Source organism: Sipha flava, unplaced genomic scaffold (genome assembly GCF_003268045.1).
Source record: "Sipha flava isolate LNK unplaced genomic scaffold, YSA_version1 176_pilon_pilon, whole genome shotgun sequence".
Taxonomy (NCBI): domain Eukaryota; kingdom Metazoa; phylum Arthropoda; class Insecta; order Hemiptera; family Aphididae; genus Sipha; species Sipha flava.
The window spans coordinates 972,581-994,370 of record NW_020272062.1 but is presented as its reverse complement, the minus strand read 5'-3'; the positions used below and the strand labels follow the sequence as shown (position 1 = coordinate 994,370).

At 25.9% G+C, this 21,790-nt stretch overlaps 2 protein-coding genes across 2 annotated transcripts; both read right to left on the bottom strand.

Annotated features, from left to right (window-relative positions):
• Positions 1 to 1,648: 1,648 nt before the first annotated feature.
• Positions 1,649 to 10,328, bottom strand: LOC112680403. The gene is made up of 10 exons (XM_025550489.1): positions 9,733 to 10,328; positions 7,703 to 8,036; positions 6,986 to 7,637; positions 4,595 to 5,007; positions 3,693 to 4,541; positions 3,211 to 3,624; positions 2,754 to 3,133; positions 2,334 to 2,527; positions 1,919 to 2,253; positions 1,649 to 1,840 (listed from the first exon to the last, which is right to left on the bottom strand). The coding sequence occupies exons 1-10, from the start codon at positions 10,326 to 10,328 to the stop codon at positions 1,649 to 1,651; spliced, it is 4,359 nt and encodes a 1,452-aa protein (XP_025406274.1).
• A 2,648-nt stretch (positions 10,329 to 12,976) lies between these two features.
• LOC112680359 lies at positions 12,977 to 13,579 on the bottom strand. Its single transcript, XM_025550437.1, has one exon. The coding sequence runs from the start codon at positions 13,567 to 13,569 to the stop codon at positions 13,027 to 13,029; it is 543 nt and encodes a 180-aa protein (XP_025406222.1). The 5' UTR covers positions 13,570 to 13,579; the 3' UTR covers positions 12,977 to 13,026.
• Positions 13,580 to 21,790: the final 8,211 nt, after the last annotated feature.

Genomic DNA, 21,790 nt, shown 5'->3' with positions numbered 1-21,790 from the left:
GACCAATACAAACGTTTTGCAATATTATTTTTTTTTCAATTATAAAATGCATGTTATTTTACAAACCTTAGTAAGAGTTTTTAAAATTGTTTGTTTATTTTTCAATATAATAATTGTATTTAAGTAGAAGATGGCAGAATATAATATGATATAATATATAATTTAATATGCATATTTAGAAAATACAATAAAGTCATTATTCGACATTTATAAATACCTAAAAAATAAATTCGGTGATGTTTTCACCTCTCATAGAACAGAGATATATGAACATCAGACATTTTTAATTTTTCACGGATGCCGAAAGATTTCAACATAATATAGCACCTTTGTAATTTTATTTTCGACAGATTTAATAATTAATAATTGTAAAAGCCGAAAAACATTATTCATGAAACTCAAACTTTATTAAATCATTTTTACCAAAAGCTTCATAATATCCATCTACTCAGTTATCTCGTAAACGTACATTTTAATGTTTTTATTGGACTCGTCCCTAATTGCTGCTCTACAATATTAATAAATTATTGGAACTGAGGGTGTTGCAAATTCATATGTGTATATATAATTTACGTCAAATAAACAAAAACAAATGGACCAACGTAATACGATTAATTCATGCCAGTCCAATATAAATGTTACAACAATAAAAAAATATTTGTCAAATTTTAAATTCTCGCATGTTTTTTATTTATTTTTTATCCTGTTTGTATTGTAACCCTAAATATTTTGTGCTATGTAAAGTATTTCAACGCAGATGGCCAACACACGATAATGTTCTACATAATATTTTGTTTCTAAATGGTTCAATGCTTTTATAACCCTCCCTCGTGTACTGAACAGATATTCGAGGTAGGTGCAGTAATATAGCATTCAAGAATTTTTTTATATAATTAAAAATACGAAATAGTTGATTTAAAGACACAAGAAAAAAAGATTCAAAAATTTAATATAATTCAACCGGTAATACAAGGGATTCATGTTGAGTTATTTAATATATCAAAATAAATACAATATTTATAACACAAAAATTTAAATAAAATATTAAATGGAAAATATGCATTCAATTACTTGGGATTCATCCATAAACTTATATTAATACCAGGGAAAAAAATACTACTTTTAAAATACAACAATATACATTAATAACTGGGTAAACCGTCCATTTTGCCGATCATTATAAATATTCAATCAATTACAGAATTAAATATCTTAAAAATAAGAATTTGAATTACTTTGACAATAGCAAAATATTTATTTTTTACAAATTATATGATTACAAAATATAACTTACAACCAAAAAAAAAAAAAAAAAATTGGTGTTATACGACAAAACAATACTTATACGCACACATAGATATTTAGGAACCTCTTGATCAATACAATTTTGAGCACCTATTTATTTTTAACCTCTAAACTATAAATCTTATGCTCTGGCAGTAGTAACATTTAAGTCATCTACGTTTACTGTCTGGTTTTTGTATATTAAATATTATATTTAATTATGTATATTAAATTATATAATATACTAAAACATACAATTCAAATTAATTCAACACTTTTTAACTAATAAAATATGTAGGTATACCAATAAATTTATTATTTTACAAAATTTATTTATTTCCTTTAAAGGGTATTGATAATTTGATTATTTAAGATTGTTCACAATGCTAAAACCAGAACGCGAATTAAATCTAAATCCAATATCAGAGAGCTTCTTGAAATCATCATTTTTAATTAGCTCCATTATAGACAATGTATCACCATCACTTTTACGCAAGGTACAGTGTATATTTAATATTGAATACATCAAATCATCCAAGTCATTTTTATCTGGAGTCTGAAATCATCATCCTTATTTAAAAATGTATATATATATTTTTGCTGACACCGTAAAAATCAGTTAGCCATTATTTACCAAATAATTTTTGAGACAAATCATTAAAGTCTTATATAACGTTTCAATAAGTAGTTCAATATCATGTTGTTTATTTATATGACTAACATCATCCTGATTAAACATAATATTTTGATCCATAACTAAACTGATAGCTTTTATTAAACCCATCGCTGAACTGTCATCTTTACACAAGGTTAGAAGCATTATTACATAATCTAATTTTCCACCAATTGAAAACATTGTAAACAATAGTTCTTTAATTTTTATGTATCGAAGACAAACTGAAGGATTTGATGGTAACATTTTCTGGTACCATAATAAAACAGAATCATACTCATATTTGTCTATAGTACCTGGAAACGGATAAATATAATTAAGGCAACGATCAATGAACGTATATGTAATATACTCGTATATTATTTTTATCATTTACCTTTTGTATGATTTGAATGAATATTATTTTTATTTTTATTTTCCAAATTTGCATATTGATTTTTAAGATCTAACAAATCGTTAATGCTAGGATAAGGAAGTTCTAAACAACGTACTACAAAATCTGACCAGTCAATAAAGTATACATTACATCCAAACATCATACGTAAAATATCAGTAGTTGTATTAAGCCACCTATAAATTACACAGGTTAGTTACACTACTTATCTTATTTTCAGGGATGCCGAAATCAATGTTTATGCTGAACGGCTGATGAATCGTAAAGGTGGTCACTTTTTTATAAATTTTAATTAAGTTTTTTTGCAAAGGCATAGGTGGCTAGGCTAAATATTTTGTTTTAGTCCAATTAAATCCATTAATAACTTCACACCACCAATTCTTATTTTTATTCAATACTTACGCAGTTGTAGGTATATTATATTTTGTATAGTTCATTAGCCAATTAGAAAAGGCAACAATTGAAATACGTCTATTTGGACAAATTTTAGCTAGTTGACGTGTAATTGTTTCTAAATTATTGACAGATAAAACGCCTGGATATTCTTCTACTAGTAACGGAAAAGGTCGTGGCAAAGGAATATTAGAATATACAACATTTTCCGGATTTAAATAAAAATGGTCATCAATGAATAAAATTTCATGACGAACAAAACATTTTTCTTTTAAAGCAGTTTCAAATAAATTACATATAAGTTCAACTCCAGCAACTTCGTGCTGTAAACGATCATTTATTTTATGAACCGCATCGAGTCGGTACTGAACTAAATAATTATCTGTTTCCTATTATCAAATTAAAAACATATTTAATATACCATAAACTACTATTAAATGCAACCAATAAATTTTTAAAAATTTACCTTAATATCTGTAGTGAACTGATCTAGTATTATTTTAAATTGATTAGTGGATTTTCGATCCTCCATTTTTATTAAAAATGTCCATACTTTTAAGTATGTTGTATCTTTTTCTATGGATTCTGAGTTTAGGGCTTGCTTAACTTTTTCTAACCATTTTAATATTGTAGAAAATATAAGTTTTATCTTGTCGGCAACTGCATTTATAGTAGACTTAAACATATTGTAATTTTCATCAACACTTGTAACATTTTGTGTGACATTTACTCTAATATTAGATGTTTGATCTTTTTTTAGAATCTTTTTCAATGAAGAGACATTGATAAATTTTGGAATTATTGACAGTGGTACAATTTGATTATATAGCTTTGACATATATAAATTTATAAAAAGTATTGTATTCACAATACGATCAACCTAATTTAATTTAATTGAATTTAATTAAAATACTCAAATAGTTGATAAACATATAAGTAAATACAAACCTCAACTTGTAACATACACATATATATATTAAATATTGAGTTGATTTGTTTTTCAAGCCAATTTGTAATAGTTTTGTCTTCTATAAAATGTAAACATTTTTCTATTTTTTGGTTTATCATTTGTATTAAAATTAACTTTTCATCCAACAAAGTCCTAAGCAGATATCTGTTAGGATCAGATATTGTCATTGTATCTTTGGGTATATTAATCAAATTATATTGCAAACGTTTAACAAGATCAATTTTTTCCGAATTTGGTTTGTAAAGCATTTTATCAAAATAATTATCTACCGTAATTATGAAGGGCACTTTTTCATACATAAGTATCCTTCTATAAAAAAAGCATCTCTCCATGTTTTCAACAAATCCATTTTCCAATGACATCCAAAATGCTGCCAATATTGTTCCAACGTTTTTATTGAGTTGGACATTGAATAATTTTGAGGTAATTTCAACAATTGAAATTTGTTCATTTAGAGATAAACTAGATAATACATTTGGAAGCATTTTGTCATTACTAGTAGATGAATCCATGGAATCAAATTCTGATTTTTTATGCAATTTTTCTCTATCAAACGTAATTTCTTTTGTTTCCGATGTACACAAATCACTAATTAACGATGTATAAACTTTTTGATTGGTATCATAAGTACAATTTAACCAATTTGTTGTTTCAAACCAATTTACAATTTGACCAGTCAAAACGTTACAAAACAATTCAATATTAAGGTTATCAAGGAATAAATTCTTATCTGTACTTTTTAGTAATGTTAATATATTTTGAGATCTATAATACTTATACACCTCATCCCACTCATCATCAAATATTACACTTTTATGTGATTCAATCTAAAAAAAAGTTTTATGATAATTTTTTTTAAATATTATCTAAGAAGTTTTACTTTTAAATAACTAGTAAGAGACGATGAATATTTTCCTTTATCTTCATAATTTGGTTTTTCAAATGAGACCAATATTGTTGGATTTTGGTTTTTTATATACGAACCAAAAGGTGGAAAATGCTTATTTTTAGCTAATCTTTCTTCGAGTATCATTATTTCTTCTCGCGAAAATCCTAGTATTACCCAACCTCCACGCATGTTGTTTTCTTTGATATAACATAGCACACAGTCAATCAACAAATAATTTGGTAATGGTTTACCTCTGTAAATATTAATAAATGCATTTCTTCCACATATTATACGTTCAGATTCATAACTTGTATTAATACATTGTAGTGTTTGTGTTTGTTTTGACTGTCCTAATCCATTGATTGTACTAACATTTTCTCTCACAGTTTTCGTTTTGCCATATTCTGTTCCATTATATAGTAGAAAAACATTTTATTGTTACATATATTACATTTATAATATATTTATTATATTAGTTTTATAATTTAGTCATAGATTTAGTCATAGTTATTTATTTAATCGGTTATATTATATTTGAACGAAAAAATGTGCTAAGAATAATAAATATGATTTTCTTTCCTCGATTATTTGTCAACACAAATAGAATAATATCTTAATCGACAAGAAAATAAGTAATTTCAAACGAAATAAAATTGCGTACAATATAATATCACACCTAGAGCAGTATAGTATTAATAATATTCAACACTGCAATATTAAAATATATCATGGATCCTTTAAAGCATAATAATAATTTAATTTAAACCAAACAATGGTGTTAAATTTAAAATACAATTGGTTTTGTAAAAATTTAATAACTATCAGTAACAGACCGTAAATGTTTAGTAATATTGTAATAGTATTTATTTTAGAATTATGTATGTCATAGATTTAAATGTATTGTTCACTAGAGAAAATATACAGTGAAACTAAAGGTGCGATTCCTTAGAACGCATTTGTTACCCAGTAAACTACCGCGGTTCAGCCGAAATTTCGGTCGCACCAGTACTGTTTTATCTGTTATTTAATATAACTGATTCCCTAGACCAGTGTTTCCCAACTGGTGTTCCGCGGAACCTAAGGGTTCCGTGAGCTTCTGTGAGAAATTTAAGAAAATATAAATTAATTAGCAATATTTTGATTTGAACATAGATCTCAACATAGAACTGGAATTGACACATTTCCCGATATGAGGTGCCTAGTTTGTAGCTTTTCAGCGTATACAAAGACAAAGAATTAGTTTCGAAATCAACTGAACGCGGCTTCGGACTTACGAATCTCACTTTCAGGAATAACTCCAGATTTAAAAACAGTTATGAAAAAAAACTATGAAAATATTCCAATCTTCTCATTGAATCTATCTTAGAGGTAATGAGAGACAAATATTAAATTTTAAGCTTTAATATTACATTTATAATATTGTAATAGTAATAAACAAAATAAAATGTTAAAGCCGTCTTTTTTTTTTTATATATTAATGACACTCTTGTGCCGGAAGTGTCCGATAACCCACTCATTTAAATGTACAAAACATTTGCCTGTATTAAAATTATAGAAAAAATATTGGGGTTCCACAAAACGTTCAAGCTCCTGCAAAGGTTCTGCAGGTAAAAGAAATTGGGAAACACTGCCCTAGACGACACACTATCACAGACTAGCACACTAGGCAGTCATATGCTTCTAAAGACTCACAACGAGTACCGCTCAGGAGGCGGTCAAAATGCACGACCCGCAATCTGATTGACATTGATTGACTTTAATTGTTTTTCAATAACGTGAATTAATCATTACTTGATCTAAAAATTCTCTACATTTTCGTTCATCTTTAAACAATTGTTTTTCAATGAAAATGCTATAAAATTCTTCAATTTTTCCAGCAAGAAACATATCATATAGGTATTTTATTTATGTAAATTCATTTTTTTATAGTAAATCAACTTGAATTCACCAAAAAATTGTTTTCTAAATGAAGTAGTTTGATGAGGATTTATTCTTCTGGCTTCATAAAATATTATGAGTAAAATTATTCACTATTCACTACAAAAATACTAAACAAAAGCAAACAGGTCAGATATACACGTGTAAATGGTAGAACCAAATAAAATATTATACAAATCGAACTAGTAAAAATAAAACCTAGCCACACATCTTTTGCGGCACATTTTGTATTAAAGAGGATTCGTCAATAAGTCGATTTTCGACCGCACGTTTATAGACGCGTCCTAAGGAATTGCAACTTAAGACAAAACTACTGAGGACCAAAATAATACTCCAAAAACAAGTTTCCGTAAAATCTTAATTCCGTTTTAGATATGTTACACTGTTTGAGTCTACGTATGATATTACATCAATTCGATAATTATAAAAAATACTGATTTTTACCGGAGTTATCCAATATTTGTATGAGCTCGTTACTGTCAGTTTCCCGATAGTAATCGCATAAGCAATACTGTAATGCTATTTCTGGTAGTACGGGAAGTATATCATGTTTAATTAGTGCATCACAAATTTCTTGTTTCCACGTGCATTCGATTTTATAATCAAAAATACCCATAACAGGTCTGAATATTGCATTATCTATGTTAACCGGTGATGGTGGTAAAGCATAAAGAGAAGTAAAAACGTCGTAGACCATAAACCCAAGAACTCGAGAAACGTCTGGAGACTCATTTGATTGTATGTTGAATTCTTGTTCAAGCACATCATATTGTTCCACGCCTTTCAAATATTGCAAAATATCTCTTCGATTCAGTATTGACTGGTTTTTTAACTCTTCGTCGGTATAAAGTTTATTATCAGTTAAATGTTGAGGGTCTAATAATAGACCAAGCCTATTGTCTACAGGTAAATTATAAAAAGGTCTTTCTTTAACAAACATTTCCATCCAATCATTCCATATATATTTAGGGATATTACAACGATTTGTTTTTTGATAAGCACTACATCTAACGCTTATATCGATTAATCCACAAACTACACTTTTTATTGTGTTTTTTAATTCAATTGTACTTAGATAATTATTCCTTTTTATTAACTAGAAATAAAATAAAATTAATTTGAAATTAAAACATTTAAGTATAATTAACATTTATATATCACTTCTTCTTTCATATTTAATTTGACTTCTTCACTTATTATTCGACTTTGTCTTTCGTCACCAGTAGAATTTTTGATGAATTCAACATTATGTTTAACGGCAATTATATTACTTTTTTTCGTTTTAAATTTAGCGTTATTAACTTTCTCTAACATTTTCTTTTCACAATCAGACACGCGATAAAGTTTATCTGGCATTGATTTGTGTCTGAGGACAGATTGGTTATGCCGATTTTTTTCATCAAAGCTGTCCTGTAGATATTTATTTGTTATTTCCTTTCTCCAAGAATCATACATTTTTGAATGTTGTTTCCGTTCTTTGAGATTGGACAAATATCTTTTTAAAAAATATCATAAAATACTTTTAAAGTCAAATCAAATCGTATTAATTGAAATACATATTAAAAACAATATTAATTTAAAAATTTAGATTTAAAACGTTTGTATAATCATACTAAAGTAAAACTATTAACGATAAAAATATTAAATATTTACAAAAAGCTTTTATTTCACTGAATATTATATTAAAAGCGATCGTTTAGCCAATTACGTAAAAAGAGTACATTTAAATAGGCTTAATCTTTGAATATGATTTGCTATTTTTTCTAGCAATAATATTACGGTATCTACGAAAAAAATAGAGATAACTGAATAAAATAAAAACTTATTTATATATATATGTGAAAATCGTTATTTCATCATCTTATAAATGTTCCCAATTCTAAGTCATTATTACTTAGGAGTTAGCAGTACCATGTGTTCTGAACTTAATAATCGAAGTAACAAATATCGAGTACATTGAAAATTGCTACGAGTACTTCCATTATTTAAATAATCACAGCATTTTAAAGGCAAATGTGAAATAATAATGAAATATACCAAATTATACATTTAGAATAAAATATTATGGATTTTAATTTATAAAAAATAAGATTATCATAAACAGTGTTGAGCATTATCTAGATAAATAATTAATTATCTTTTATGTTATGTAAATAATAAACAAAATCAGTTATCTGATGAATTATCTTAAATGAGTTATTGAGTTATCTATCATAATTTATCTAGATAAATAAATACGAGTATATTTATTCAAAAAAAATTAAACTTGGAAGTTAAAAACTAATAAAAATTAATGAGAACTTTAATAATATTATTAATTTGTTAACTTTATAGTTTATTACTATTATTTCAAAAGTTGTTTAAAAGCAATATATGTTTAGTTCTATTATTTAAATTTTACGTATAGGCAGAGCCGGATTAAGGGGAGGGGGAAGGAGCTATAGCCAAGGGTTCCCAAAAACAAATATTTTCTTATTTAACTAATAAATATCAATTGACATATTATTATAAAAATACTTTTTTTTAAAATTATGGCCCCTATAAATAAATTAGCCCATTTATATTTTCTAGTGACTCTTACAATATTTGATTCCTAAGAAATAGAATTAAATAATACAGATATTGGTTGAATAAACATTTTAATTTTTAAATCATTAATATTACTCCATAGTAGATATTATATAAATTGTAATAAATTGTTTTAGAAAATTATAATATACCTACAAAGAATATATTTTTTTTAAAACTAAGTACTCATTAATTATTACTTATTTCCCATACATAAATGTACATAATATAAATATTTTTGTTCATTATTTATACAAGAGGTACCTAGTTATTAGATCAAATTTAAGTAAATTTTAATTTAATTTAATTGTTTAAAGTATAAATTTATAAAAAAAAAATTATAAATTAATTAATAAAATTAAAAAAATGTTATCTTTTTTTTTTAACCAGATAAATAGTGTTTTATTTTTTATCATTATATAGATAAATTGTATCTAATTATGTTTTATCTTCATCTAGATAAATATTTTGTTATTTTTGCATAACACTGATCATAAACCACGAAAAACATTTCTATAACACTTGTATTAAAATAAATTAAATTTAGTGCACAAATATATACAGGCATATTAAGTTAAAATCCAAATATGTAATAATTTAAGTAATAAATATTTATTAGATACCTAGCACAAGATCGATCTCCTCTGGTGTTCCAACAAGCCAGTTTCATTGGTAAGCTGCCTTCAAATTCATTTATCTCATCATACAAGGTTTTTACGTTTATGATGGATATTTTTGGCGATTTCCCATTAATATTATCAACATGATTATAAGGTTTTCCATGAGTTACATTAAAAATAGCCTTTTTAGATATTGAATTATCTGAAATATCAACGTTTCCGAACGATATACATATTTTTTTAACGTGTTCGTTTAAATTTAGATTATTAGGATCCTCAAGGATAAAACACAATTTATACAGAAATCCAAAAATGACTGATCTTCGTCCAGTAATTATTCCATTAACAGTATCATCATCTAACAAAATATTTATCATGTTTAGCCATGTTTTAAGGTATCTAAAATTGGATATTTTAATCTCCTCATCTTCTTGATTGATCAACAGAGAAAAATCATTTGAATCCACAATATTATAGTTTTGAAGTAATTTTCCAATGAACACTCCATTTTGAAACTTAGAACATACATTATTAGGATGAAGAGAATGAAGTTCCACACCTAATTGATGAATGAGCCATTCTCTTAGTACATCACTCATAATTTTCATTAATATGAGAGTAATTTGAAACACATAAATAAAATTCAAAATATTACTTTATTTGTATAATAATAATACGATTAACTGTTTACTTTTTTCTACAACTGTATCACGGAAACGTTATTTATTTTCCAATTTATATTCCAATATTTGAACAAATTATTTATTTAGATATTTTAAAACTAACTAAATCCCTATATTTTGAAATAATTATTAAGCTAAATTATTACATACATGAATAAACATAAACATATTATTTTTTAACTGAGTTTCATTAATAATATTTTATACTATCCAAAATATTTATCTTTTTAATAATAAATACCAAATGGTATAATATAATTATAAATTATAATACGGAAGAATCATTTAATATTATATACATAACTGTATTACAATGTAGGTACTGTACACATAGTATATACAACAATATTCAAAACTACTAGTTTAAATAAGTTTAAATCATAATAATCACGCAACATTTCAAACTTATATTTCATTCGATGAATGAAACAACATTTGGCTAAATTTATTTAACATAATAACTCAGAATAAATAATAATCTACCAATGTACGTTTTTTAAAAAATATTTACTATAATATTTGATAAAATATCTTCAATGCTACAGTATATACAAATGTTATAACTCACATAACTTTTTTATTAGTTTTATTTAATAAGGCTCATATTTTGGTATAAAATTACATGTTTCAAGTCTTTAAGTGCTTTAAGTTAGTCGACAGCTTTTCAAAACTAAATCCAAATTTTAGTGAGCGTGTAATACAAATAAAAATAACTCAGATCATATTTCTTATACAATATAAATTTAGTGTAATCAAATTTCAAATAAATCAGAGAAAAACATTATTTTTTAACCAATTGAACAATCAAAAATTAACACTATACAATAGTCAATCAATAATTTATCCCATAAAATATACTTATTTAATGATACTATTTTGATATATTGTAACCTGAGGAACAATTGGCTCAGCTTTTTATAGTTGAATAAAGATTTTGTAATTTTTAGTAGACACCTACAATTCACATCTATTAGAGATGTTATAATATTGTTATACAATACATATAAATCATGTCTCATGAAAATATCAAAGTGCAATTTGACTATTTTAACTTTAACAATAACTATAAAAACGATAAGACAAAGATTTAAGAGGATTTGAAAAATTTAAAAGGCGGTTATATACAAATATCTGTTATAATTTAATTATACAATATGTTTGAATAATTAAATTCAGTTTTGACAAGAAATAACGTGTAAACGGTACGTAATCATCATTTTCCCGAACATATCAATAGTAACTGCTATAAAATGTTGTAAAATAATTTAAGCAATAAAAATTTATAATTTTCATTCAAATGTACTTATTTTTACGCTTAAGTTTCTATACATAAAACAGATTTATTTTTTTTAGCGCTCACAATCTACTAAAGCTTTTTGTATAAGAAATATGATATATTATTTATTATTATACGTTATTATTTTCCAAATAAAATTCAAATTTAGCATAAAGTTTACTAAAGATTTATGTTTTTACTATCAATATTATATTATATTTTAAACCTTTACACTTTCTGGAACTTGAATTTTTTATCGAAGGTCACACGACGAAAAAATTAAAAATCAATGTTAATCAAATATATAATACATATCCAGAATACTAGATACCTTATTTATTTGTAAAACACAGTTAATTCTTTATATTAAAAATATTATTTACTTTTACATATTTAATAACCTACCTATACATTTGTATACGTTATATTAATATTAACCACTTATATATAAACGCAATTAATATAGTAAGTATTGTAAGATTTATTTTCATGTTACTTTATATTATCACTACCATATTTTTGAATTATTTATAAAACATTTAATTAATATTACCTACTGCACTATGTATGTGCCCACAAACGGGATGATAATTTATTTTAAATTATTTTTTTAATTAATATTATTTTTATTATTATTATTATTATGTATAAAATAATAATGAAATACAAACACAAGTTTTCAAGATAATTATTTTCATTTATTTTCAATGCATATTACAGGGTTATTCAAAACGGTTCATCCGATTTTAAATGCTTACATAATTTTATTTTTAGTCTTAGAAAAATATGTTATACATAAAATAAAAGAGAAGTATGTCAAGTTTAATTTATTTTACTTATAGATGTTCTATATGAGCTCTTTTTGGTCACACGAACAATATCTAGCCGGTAGTCAATCTCATTTTCTTGTAGCACATATTTTATAATTGATTCCAAGAGATACACGGATACATGAGGTTGGCCTGTGCTTTTTCCTTTGCACAAACACCCAGTTTCTTAAAACTGCTTATACCATCGACTTATGCTCTGAGAAAACGGTGCATCGATCTCGTAACGACGACGAAAATCGCGTTGCACGGTTATTACTAGGGTTCGGGACTTGTTGCATATAAATTGTAGGAAATATGCATGCACATATGCACTAAAAATAACTAAAATATGCGTAAAAATATATATGCAACTGAAATTTTTTTTATTAACAATTAAAAAAAAGTAATTTATTAAATTTTTAATGTAGACAATTCTTTAATTTAGTTTATTTTACTGTGTATGGTTGGTTTCATTTTCTTCGTCTTCTCCTACAGCGAAAAGGAAAAAGTTTAGTATTTAATATAATATTTAAATTATTTTTAAATATAAAATAATTAATTGATTACCTGTAAAGTTTGACTGTACAATAAGACATTTTCTGATATTATCAAATTTAAATGTACGGCGATTGTTGGTTAGCATATTTTTATAAATTGAAAACGACCGTTCCACATCCACTGATGTAATCGGGGCATATTTAAAATATACCAAGTCATTTAATGTTAAATCTTTAGGTAAACCCTCAAAACTTTCCTGGTCTCCAGATAAAATATTTGAAATTTTAACCATTAATTTGTATCCCTCATTTTTCTCCAACACAGTTTCTACTTTTGTTTTAACCGTTTTTCCTTGAGCTCCACCTATTTGAGTTAATTTTATTTTTGCGTCCCTCACTATCGAAATAGAACTGGCAAGTGTCATGTTTTGTTCTTCAAGACTCTTCATTGCGTTTGGTAAAAATGAAAAGTTGGATTTTATAAATACAAGTTGAGTTTGAATATGTTGTTTTTCGATGTATTTTTGTGCTGTCTTTATAGATATTGCATCATCTTTGTTCAATGAGTTTACCATCGACTTTATAATTTCAAAATGTTCGCAATAATAAAGAGCAGTTTGAATCCACGTTCCCCACCTCGTTAATACTGGTTCAGGTGGCAGTGATAATAATGGAGCAATATCTTTGAAAATTTAAACGTGAGATGGAGCTTTTATAAAGGTTTTTTTTACGCTAGCAATAATTTTATCGACTTCGGGATTTAGAATACGAACGGTTTCAGCCACTCTGTGTAATCCGTAAGCAAGACATGTGGTATGTATCATTTTCGAATACAATGTTTTTATTGATTTTGCAGACTTAATCATATATGGGGCAGCGTCAGACAAGAATAACAGAACATCGTCATGTTTAACACCGTCAGGCCATAAAATATTCATTGACTTATCGAACAATTTAAAAATTGTTGAATGATTTACTTTTTTTAGCTCTTCCACGTTTAACAAAAATATTTGACCAGGCCCATTTTCTTCGAGTGTACCGATAATAACGTTAGCTACAAATCTACCAGTTACATCCGTGGTTTCGTCAATGCTTACCCAAATTTTTTTTCGATCAACATACATTCTAATTTTATTTATTGTTTGATTGAAAACATCGTCGACGTAACCTTTTCGCAAAGTTGACTCAAATGGAATGTCTTTTCCCGTGTATTTTGACAAGAATTCTCTGAATTTAGGATTGTTTAATTTATTTAAAGGAATATTAGCGGAGAGCAAGTACACAAATCGTGTTTAAAAGAACTTTTTTTAGAAGTCATAGCAGTAAAAACTAGTTGTTGTGATTTATTTTTCATCTGATCTTGCTTACGTTTTACAGCTGATTTATGTTTTTCGGTCTTCAAATGTTGAGTAACCAAACATCGTGTATCTGTATTTATTTTTGTTTCACAAAATTTACAAAACAAAATTTTACCATCACTTAAAAAAACATTTTCCCCAAACTCGGATATATATTGTTTAATACGCGAATTTTTCGTTATTTTCGGCATCTTTAAAATAATTACGAGAACTATAAAATAACTACAAGAGAATAACAACGTATAAAAGCCACGGCGCACAAAAACAAACTGAAATACTGAATGGTGAATACGTATTTTCATTTACTTACTCAAAACGATTTACAATTTAACAATAGTATACACAGAAACAATTTATTAGGTATTTCTCTAAATGCCACGTCCAGATAATGTTGTAATTATCTCATATTTATAAATAAACTGAGCTATACTCCAAAACAATATAAAGTATAGGTATATCCCTAGTTATCGTGTTTCGTGATGCAAATTATGCGAAGATTTGTTCTATGAATAGGTATATTAACCGACGCATAACAAATAAACAAATAATATTCATCTTTAAAATAAATTTACCGAACATGAAACAAAACTGCGTAAATATGCTATAAAAAAAATGTAATTGCCAAAATTTGTCAAATATGCATTTTGCCTAGAAAACAGCAAGATATGCAAAAATATGCAATTAAAATTCTTGTATTTCAATTCGTTAAGTCTTGAAACAAATTTATATCTTACTTAGACTATTCTGCAGTCATTATTAAAGAATATGCAAATGCAACAAGTCCCGAACCCTGGTTATTACCGATTCACACTTTGAAATCGCAATACGCAAAACGCTTTCTGTTGTTCGGTCGACATATTTGCAGAAAATAACTTGAAATCGGATGAATCATTTTGAATAATACTGTATTTTAAATTTAAAGAAAAGGATTTTCACTCGGATCTTTTTCCATATCTCACGTGTGTCACTACAGTATCTGTATTTTTTTTGTTGTAAACCCTCAAATTTGACAATTACACATAATGAGTCATACCAGTGGTGTCATTTGGGGGTTCGGGTCCGGACCCCTCCATTGAAAATTCTACATACTCAATGGTTTAATAGTAAATAGTATGTAGTGTATATTAATTTCCCATTATCTTCAATATACAAAGTTTATAGATTATATAATATACCTATAATATATAAACCATGTTTAATTTATACTGATTTTTTAATATTATTTATTATTGTTAATTAAATAATGTATTTTTTTATAACATTTTACTACTAAATAAAAATTGATTTCAAATTATAGTACCTACCTATTATAATCGACCTTTGAGCAAAATATGTGTGATGTGTATATAACTATTATGACTATTACTATAGTCATTAACAGTGATTTGTTGGTATTGAATTAAACTATAATTATAATAAGAGAACAGATAAAATACAAATTTGAAACTCTCCCCTAAAAAAATTCCCGGGTATGCCCTTGATTCATTACCTACAGCTAATGTTCCTTTTGTTCATTCAAGTGAATAAATAAAAATACAAGTGCCAAATTGAATTGAATATTCATTTAATAAATATATTTAAAATCTATTGCATATAAAATAAGCATTAATAATAATAGCAACACAAATAGTTCTATTAAAATTGTACCTTCAGTCTGAATCCTGTATAAAAAAAAACAAATAATCATAGTAGTAAAAATAACTATTAATTATTTTTTAAAAACTTTAAAAAACAATTAAGATAGGTAACTTAATTTAACAAATATCTAAGTAGAAAACATAAGTTTGATAAGTAGTCAAATAACAAATTCCAAGTTTCTTTTTTTCATATTGGCAAATTGTTTGATTGTTTCATCAATAGATACAATAATTTGTATGCACATGCAGCAAAGCCAAACCTGTTAGTCTATGCTGGCCTATTCTTAATCTTAACCATGTTTTCAACTTACAAAAATATATTTCGACCAATATTTGCAAGTTAAAAATATTGAAACAGATATTGTCAATTATTATGATTATTATTTGGATTAGGGCCTTCTAGCTCTATAAAATACACAAATTGCATGCATTTGTGCACAAAAAAATGACTAAATACCTATGCACAACAAAAAGTAACAGATATTACGTTGTAAAAAGAAAAATAGGCAAGTAAAATTATTAAGGACTTATATAGCTCTAATAAATACAAAAATATACAATATGCATAAATGCACCAAAAAATGACTAACTACTAAATACGTGGTAAAAAAAAGGTTACTTTAAATTACATTACATTATCTGATAAATACCTCAGTTATGGTTGTAAATGTCTATAATCGAAACAATATCCGTGGAAGATAATACCACTTTTTGTTCCACAACCAAAAATGTTATGATATAAGAAGATAAACAAAGATTCATATCCGTGATCAAATTGACATATTATTGAATTTATTATCATATTATAATGATATATTAGTAATTTATATTCTTAATTATTTAACCTAAATCTAACCTAACCTAACATAACCTAACACTAACCTGTGGTAATTTCTTCTTAAGATTTTCTTCGGAAAAATTAGTACTCAATGACGACATGTCTTGAGGGTTTCGCATATAAGTGACTGATTCATAAGTTTTCCTTTTACTAACGGTAACAGTTTTTAACCATTGATTCATGATTTAATATTCACGGACACTTTGAAATCAAGCAACTGACTAATAGTTAAAATATATGTACACGTACCACGTCCAAATATCATATATTAACTGAATAGTTTTAAACAAATTAAAAAAAAAAAAAAAAAATCTGAATAGTTGACGATTATTAACCGTACATGTATTTACCTTATATGGCTTATCTGTAATACAGTGATGTAACGAGTCTCTACAAATTGTCTAAAAATTATCTACTTAAATTATCTACATCCAACAATGTTCATATTATAACGATAAAATATTTTCGCATTAACAGCATTAAATTGCAGACTATATATTGTAAGTACACAATTATTAAATTATTAAATATTTCAGTTACATTAAATTTCACTTTTTCCGCCATGACTCATTTTTTTGTCACGTACCCCAGGAAAACTGCAGCAATAACACATAGGTAGCCGCCGAAAATGTGCTATGAGAATTATCGTATTAAAATAATATTATAGTCCCACCGCTACCACCTCGGCTGATCTCAATATAATCTTAATACGATAATATAACCCACACACACACATTTGTGTGCGCTTCGGACCGCCGCACCATAGTACCATTACAGTATATACGTGAGTACGTGACCTTGTTACACTGTTACAGTCTACAGGCACTTTAATTTTTAGATTATCTTTATTGCATTGAAATACTCGTAATTGTCGGATTGCAGACCAAACTTAATTGGAATCGCGATTTACTTAAGTGATCGCAAATCCAACAAAAGTTCGTAGGTGTCACCAATGGGTGAATAAATGCTATAATGCCAAACAATCTTAATTTACATGAATAAATGTTTTTCGAACAATTCAAAATGTTTGATAAAATTAATCAACAAAATGACGAGTGGCATTGTCAAAAAATAGAAAATAAATGGATATATATTTTCAAAATATTTACTGATAACAATAATGCATTTACTAAGCCATTAAAAGTTGTTGAATTAAATTTTTTTTTGTCGGGTTCAAATGCACTGATGAACAGCACATGGACAAATTCAAGATAATAACTAGATATAAAAATGGTATATTATAAAAACGTGCTTCAATAATACATCTTATGAAGAATTTTACGGCCAAAGTTTGGGAAACAAGTCTTTTTTAAAACAAGTTTATGGATCAGTCAAATATGTAGTCAAATCAACAGAAGAAACTCTGGACCCCAAAAGATCCGAAGACTAAGAATATGAATTATTATGATTATTATTATTATTATATTGCTTCTATACGTAATTCATTAAAAAAAAAAAATATATTATATTTATAATATTATATAAGTATAATATTTATCCATTCAAAATGTCCCGGGTTTGGAAAAATATAATCTGGTAACCCTAAAATTGCCGGATTAAGATGATATTTTTCTTCAAATATTATTATTTTACAATACAATTATGAACCATTTAAATTGTTTCGAAAGAAATATAGACCATCATGATCTCTATTTAATTACTATAAGATGTATATTTGAGATGTTCATTTTATTTTAAAATGTACTTAGGGAATACGGTCGCATCATCGCACCTCAGCACGAGCCTCCACTGAACAATATCATCAATATATTATCCTCCCAACCCTTCAACCAATAACCGAAAAATCGAACAGTTTTTTGATTCTTTAAATAATTATTTTTTGATAATTGGTGATTTTAATGCGAAACACCAGCCATGGGGCTGAATATCCGAAAATCCTAGAGGCTGTTTATTCAAAAATATACACCAATACCTCCGAATGGTCCAACATATTTCCCTACCCATTATAAGAGACACCCAGATATACTCGACTTTGTTATTTCGAATTCTCCAAATTTAAATAATCCATTTCTAACTTAAACGACTAACCGATAACCAATTATCTTGAAAATTGAAGGCACACCATCTTATAGCTCCCCAAAGGGATCTTATTTGAAAAACAATTTTATGAACCATGGATTCGAATGTTTCTTCATCCATTAATTGACCTAAAAATCAGTAATTTTTTTAGTAATTAAACTTCAAACCTCAGACAGTATAAAATCAACACTAATTTTAATAAAATATCAAGTTAAGTTCCTCCTTATATTTCCATAATATTTACTGAATTAATGTTTTAGTAATTAATACTTAACATATCTTCATTTATGTTTAAATATACAAATTTCTTAGCTACTATAAGCTCCTCCGAGTATAAGCTAGTTTTTTAAATAACTTAACAAGTCAATTATATAAATTTTAAACTAGCAAAAATAATGAAACATTGTCATGGCCAAATAAACAATGAATTTCCAACCAGATATCATACTATATAAAAATATTAAGTATAAAGAATAAATAAGTATTTTTACTTCCTCGGAAAAAATTTTATAAAAATTATGTAAACTCATTAATCAATTATAACCATTATTAATCAATGTCATCCAAAATCAAAAACCGTAAACATTCTGCACCTTTATAGTAAATAATAAAAGTAATAATTTTTTTTTAAAAATGCTTATATTCTTGATATTTTTTAGTTATTTTAATTGACTAGTCTGCCATTTATATTTTTATTTTCGTTTTACCATAATTGAAATTACTTTATAGAAAATTCAAGAAGTACCGTCTGCAATATAGTCGCAAAGATGAATGTAAACTTTTAATAGGAAATATAACCTAACGAATAAACGCTCAGTGTATAGCTGATGCATAAACATGCTTTTAAATCTGTATTTCTTAATCCAAACAGCAAATGGTAACCACAAACAGATTCACCAAGGCACGAGTAAATATTTAACTGACAATATACTAGTAGCTTGGGTCATGGAAATACCTGGAGGACATTTTCGGTAAAAGTTAATCAAGTTACCACGTAAAATTATTAAAAACTTTATGTTTACACTGGCAACTAAGTTATGCATCAAAATTGATTAAAACTTTTGTATATATTTTTGTTTTATACTAATTAATCGTATTCCTACATTTAGATTGGGGACGATAGTAAAAAAGAAGTGGTAAAGAAAAGAAAGTGAAGGAAATGACACTAAGGTAAATCAGTACATAAAATAATTATTAATTAGTACCTCAACCTCAATCGAAAGGCAGGTATATAAAATATACAATAAAACAGGAATCAATAATACTGAACTGTGTAAAAACTAAAATTTAATCTCTTCAGATACAATTATCCCAATATTCTAAATATTTATAACTTGTTATCAATAAAACCTGAAAAAATAAAAAATAAAATACACAGTAAGTCTCAATTGAAAATGAACTCAATATCTTTATTTAAATTTATAATTATGCAATACATAATATAGATTAATATAAGTAAGCTTATTGATAAATCTAACAACTTTAGAACTTAATTATGGTTTTATTTCCTCATATTTTTAGTTATTCTTATTTATCGTTAATAGTTTAATTGTATTTATAAGTAAATTTATTGCAATATACTATTTATTTTATACACAATAAATTCATAAAAAATAAATTTAAAGAACACAATGAACTATCCACATCATTTCCACTACCTACATTTCTTAAAATACGATACACCATAAAAAAAATTGCACACCATTTTTTATGAGCTTCGGCTTTAAAGACAAGGCATTTATTAAAAACTAACCATTCAATAACAAACTATTTTCCCATTAAAAAAAATTACAGTTTTTGTATTATTTAATATTGAACAATTCAAAATATTTTGGAAAATATTTTACATATTGTTGATTCAAAAAAGTTTTATGTGTAATTGATTATATCAGGTAGATTCTATTTCTGGTGATTGAAAAAAATATTCGTAGTCTGATAAATCCTAAAAATAATGTGATCGAATGAAAGTAAAAAAGCGCAAATGTCAATAGGTAAAACTAGACATATGTTCATTAACCTATTATAAACCCATATTCATATGTAAACAAAAATATATGAATATGTTTGAATGCGTGTATATTAATGTATTATAAATAAATAAATATAACAGATAAAACATTTTTTAAATAACAATAATTTATTATTATTTTTAATCTTACTAAATCATCAATATTTAAGTTAAATTAAATTTATAAAACGACTAAATATCAAAAACTATTTTAAAATGTATGAAGTTTGAAATAGATACACTACTACATCATAAAATAATTTCACAAATCCAACGTTTTATTGTAAAATGTTTTAATAAACCTATGACCGATACTAAAAATCTTGGTGATTAAATAAAAAAAAAATTAACTAAAATTATAAGGCGAATCATACAATAGCAAGAATGCCAAAACTTTTCCAGAGACACGTCTATTACACAATAAATCATAAAAAAGATTAGACGTAAAAAGGATAAACAGGCTTCCTTATTTGAATTTCAAATTAAAACTTTTTAGTCTCAGCGATCACAAATATAATCCAGTACGTCGTGTGAGAAATTTAAGGCCTCGGAGATCAACGGTGACGTTGCTTTTACTTGTACATAACTCGCCCAATTTTAGATGTCACCGACGTCACTCATTATTTTAAAGTTCAAAATATTGTATAAAACAATACGGTTGTTTAAGTGCGTTATAATTTCAAAAATATAAGGTCAAAATTATTATCAAAAATAATTTTAATCAAAACAATCAAGATGTTATTTAAATTACATACATTTTTTATATTGGTTTCTTTACATTTTTACACGGTCTAATACATATCATGAATTACAAATTTAACTATAAACATATTGAAATATTTACGTATTTAAATCAAAAAATACATAAAAAAAATATTACTATTTTAATAGTCATTATTAATCACTAATAATAAT

Coding starts and splice junctions, on each gene's coding strand:
- LOC112680403 (XM_025550489.1), bottom strand. CDS start 10,328: ATGAGTGATGTACTAAGAGAATGGCTCATTCATCAATTAGGTGTGGAA. Junction 5,008..6,985: donor ACAAATATTGGATAACTCCG/GTAAAAATCAGT, acceptor ATAATGGAACAG/AATATGGCAAAACGAAAACT. Junction 3,625..3,692: donor TGTGTATGTTACAAGTTGAG/GTTTGTATTTAC, acceptor AAATTAAATTAG/GTTGATCGTATTGTGAATAC.
- LOC112680359 (XM_025550437.1), bottom strand. CDS start 13,569: ATGGTAAACTCATTGAACAAAGATGATGCAATATCTATAAAGACAGCA.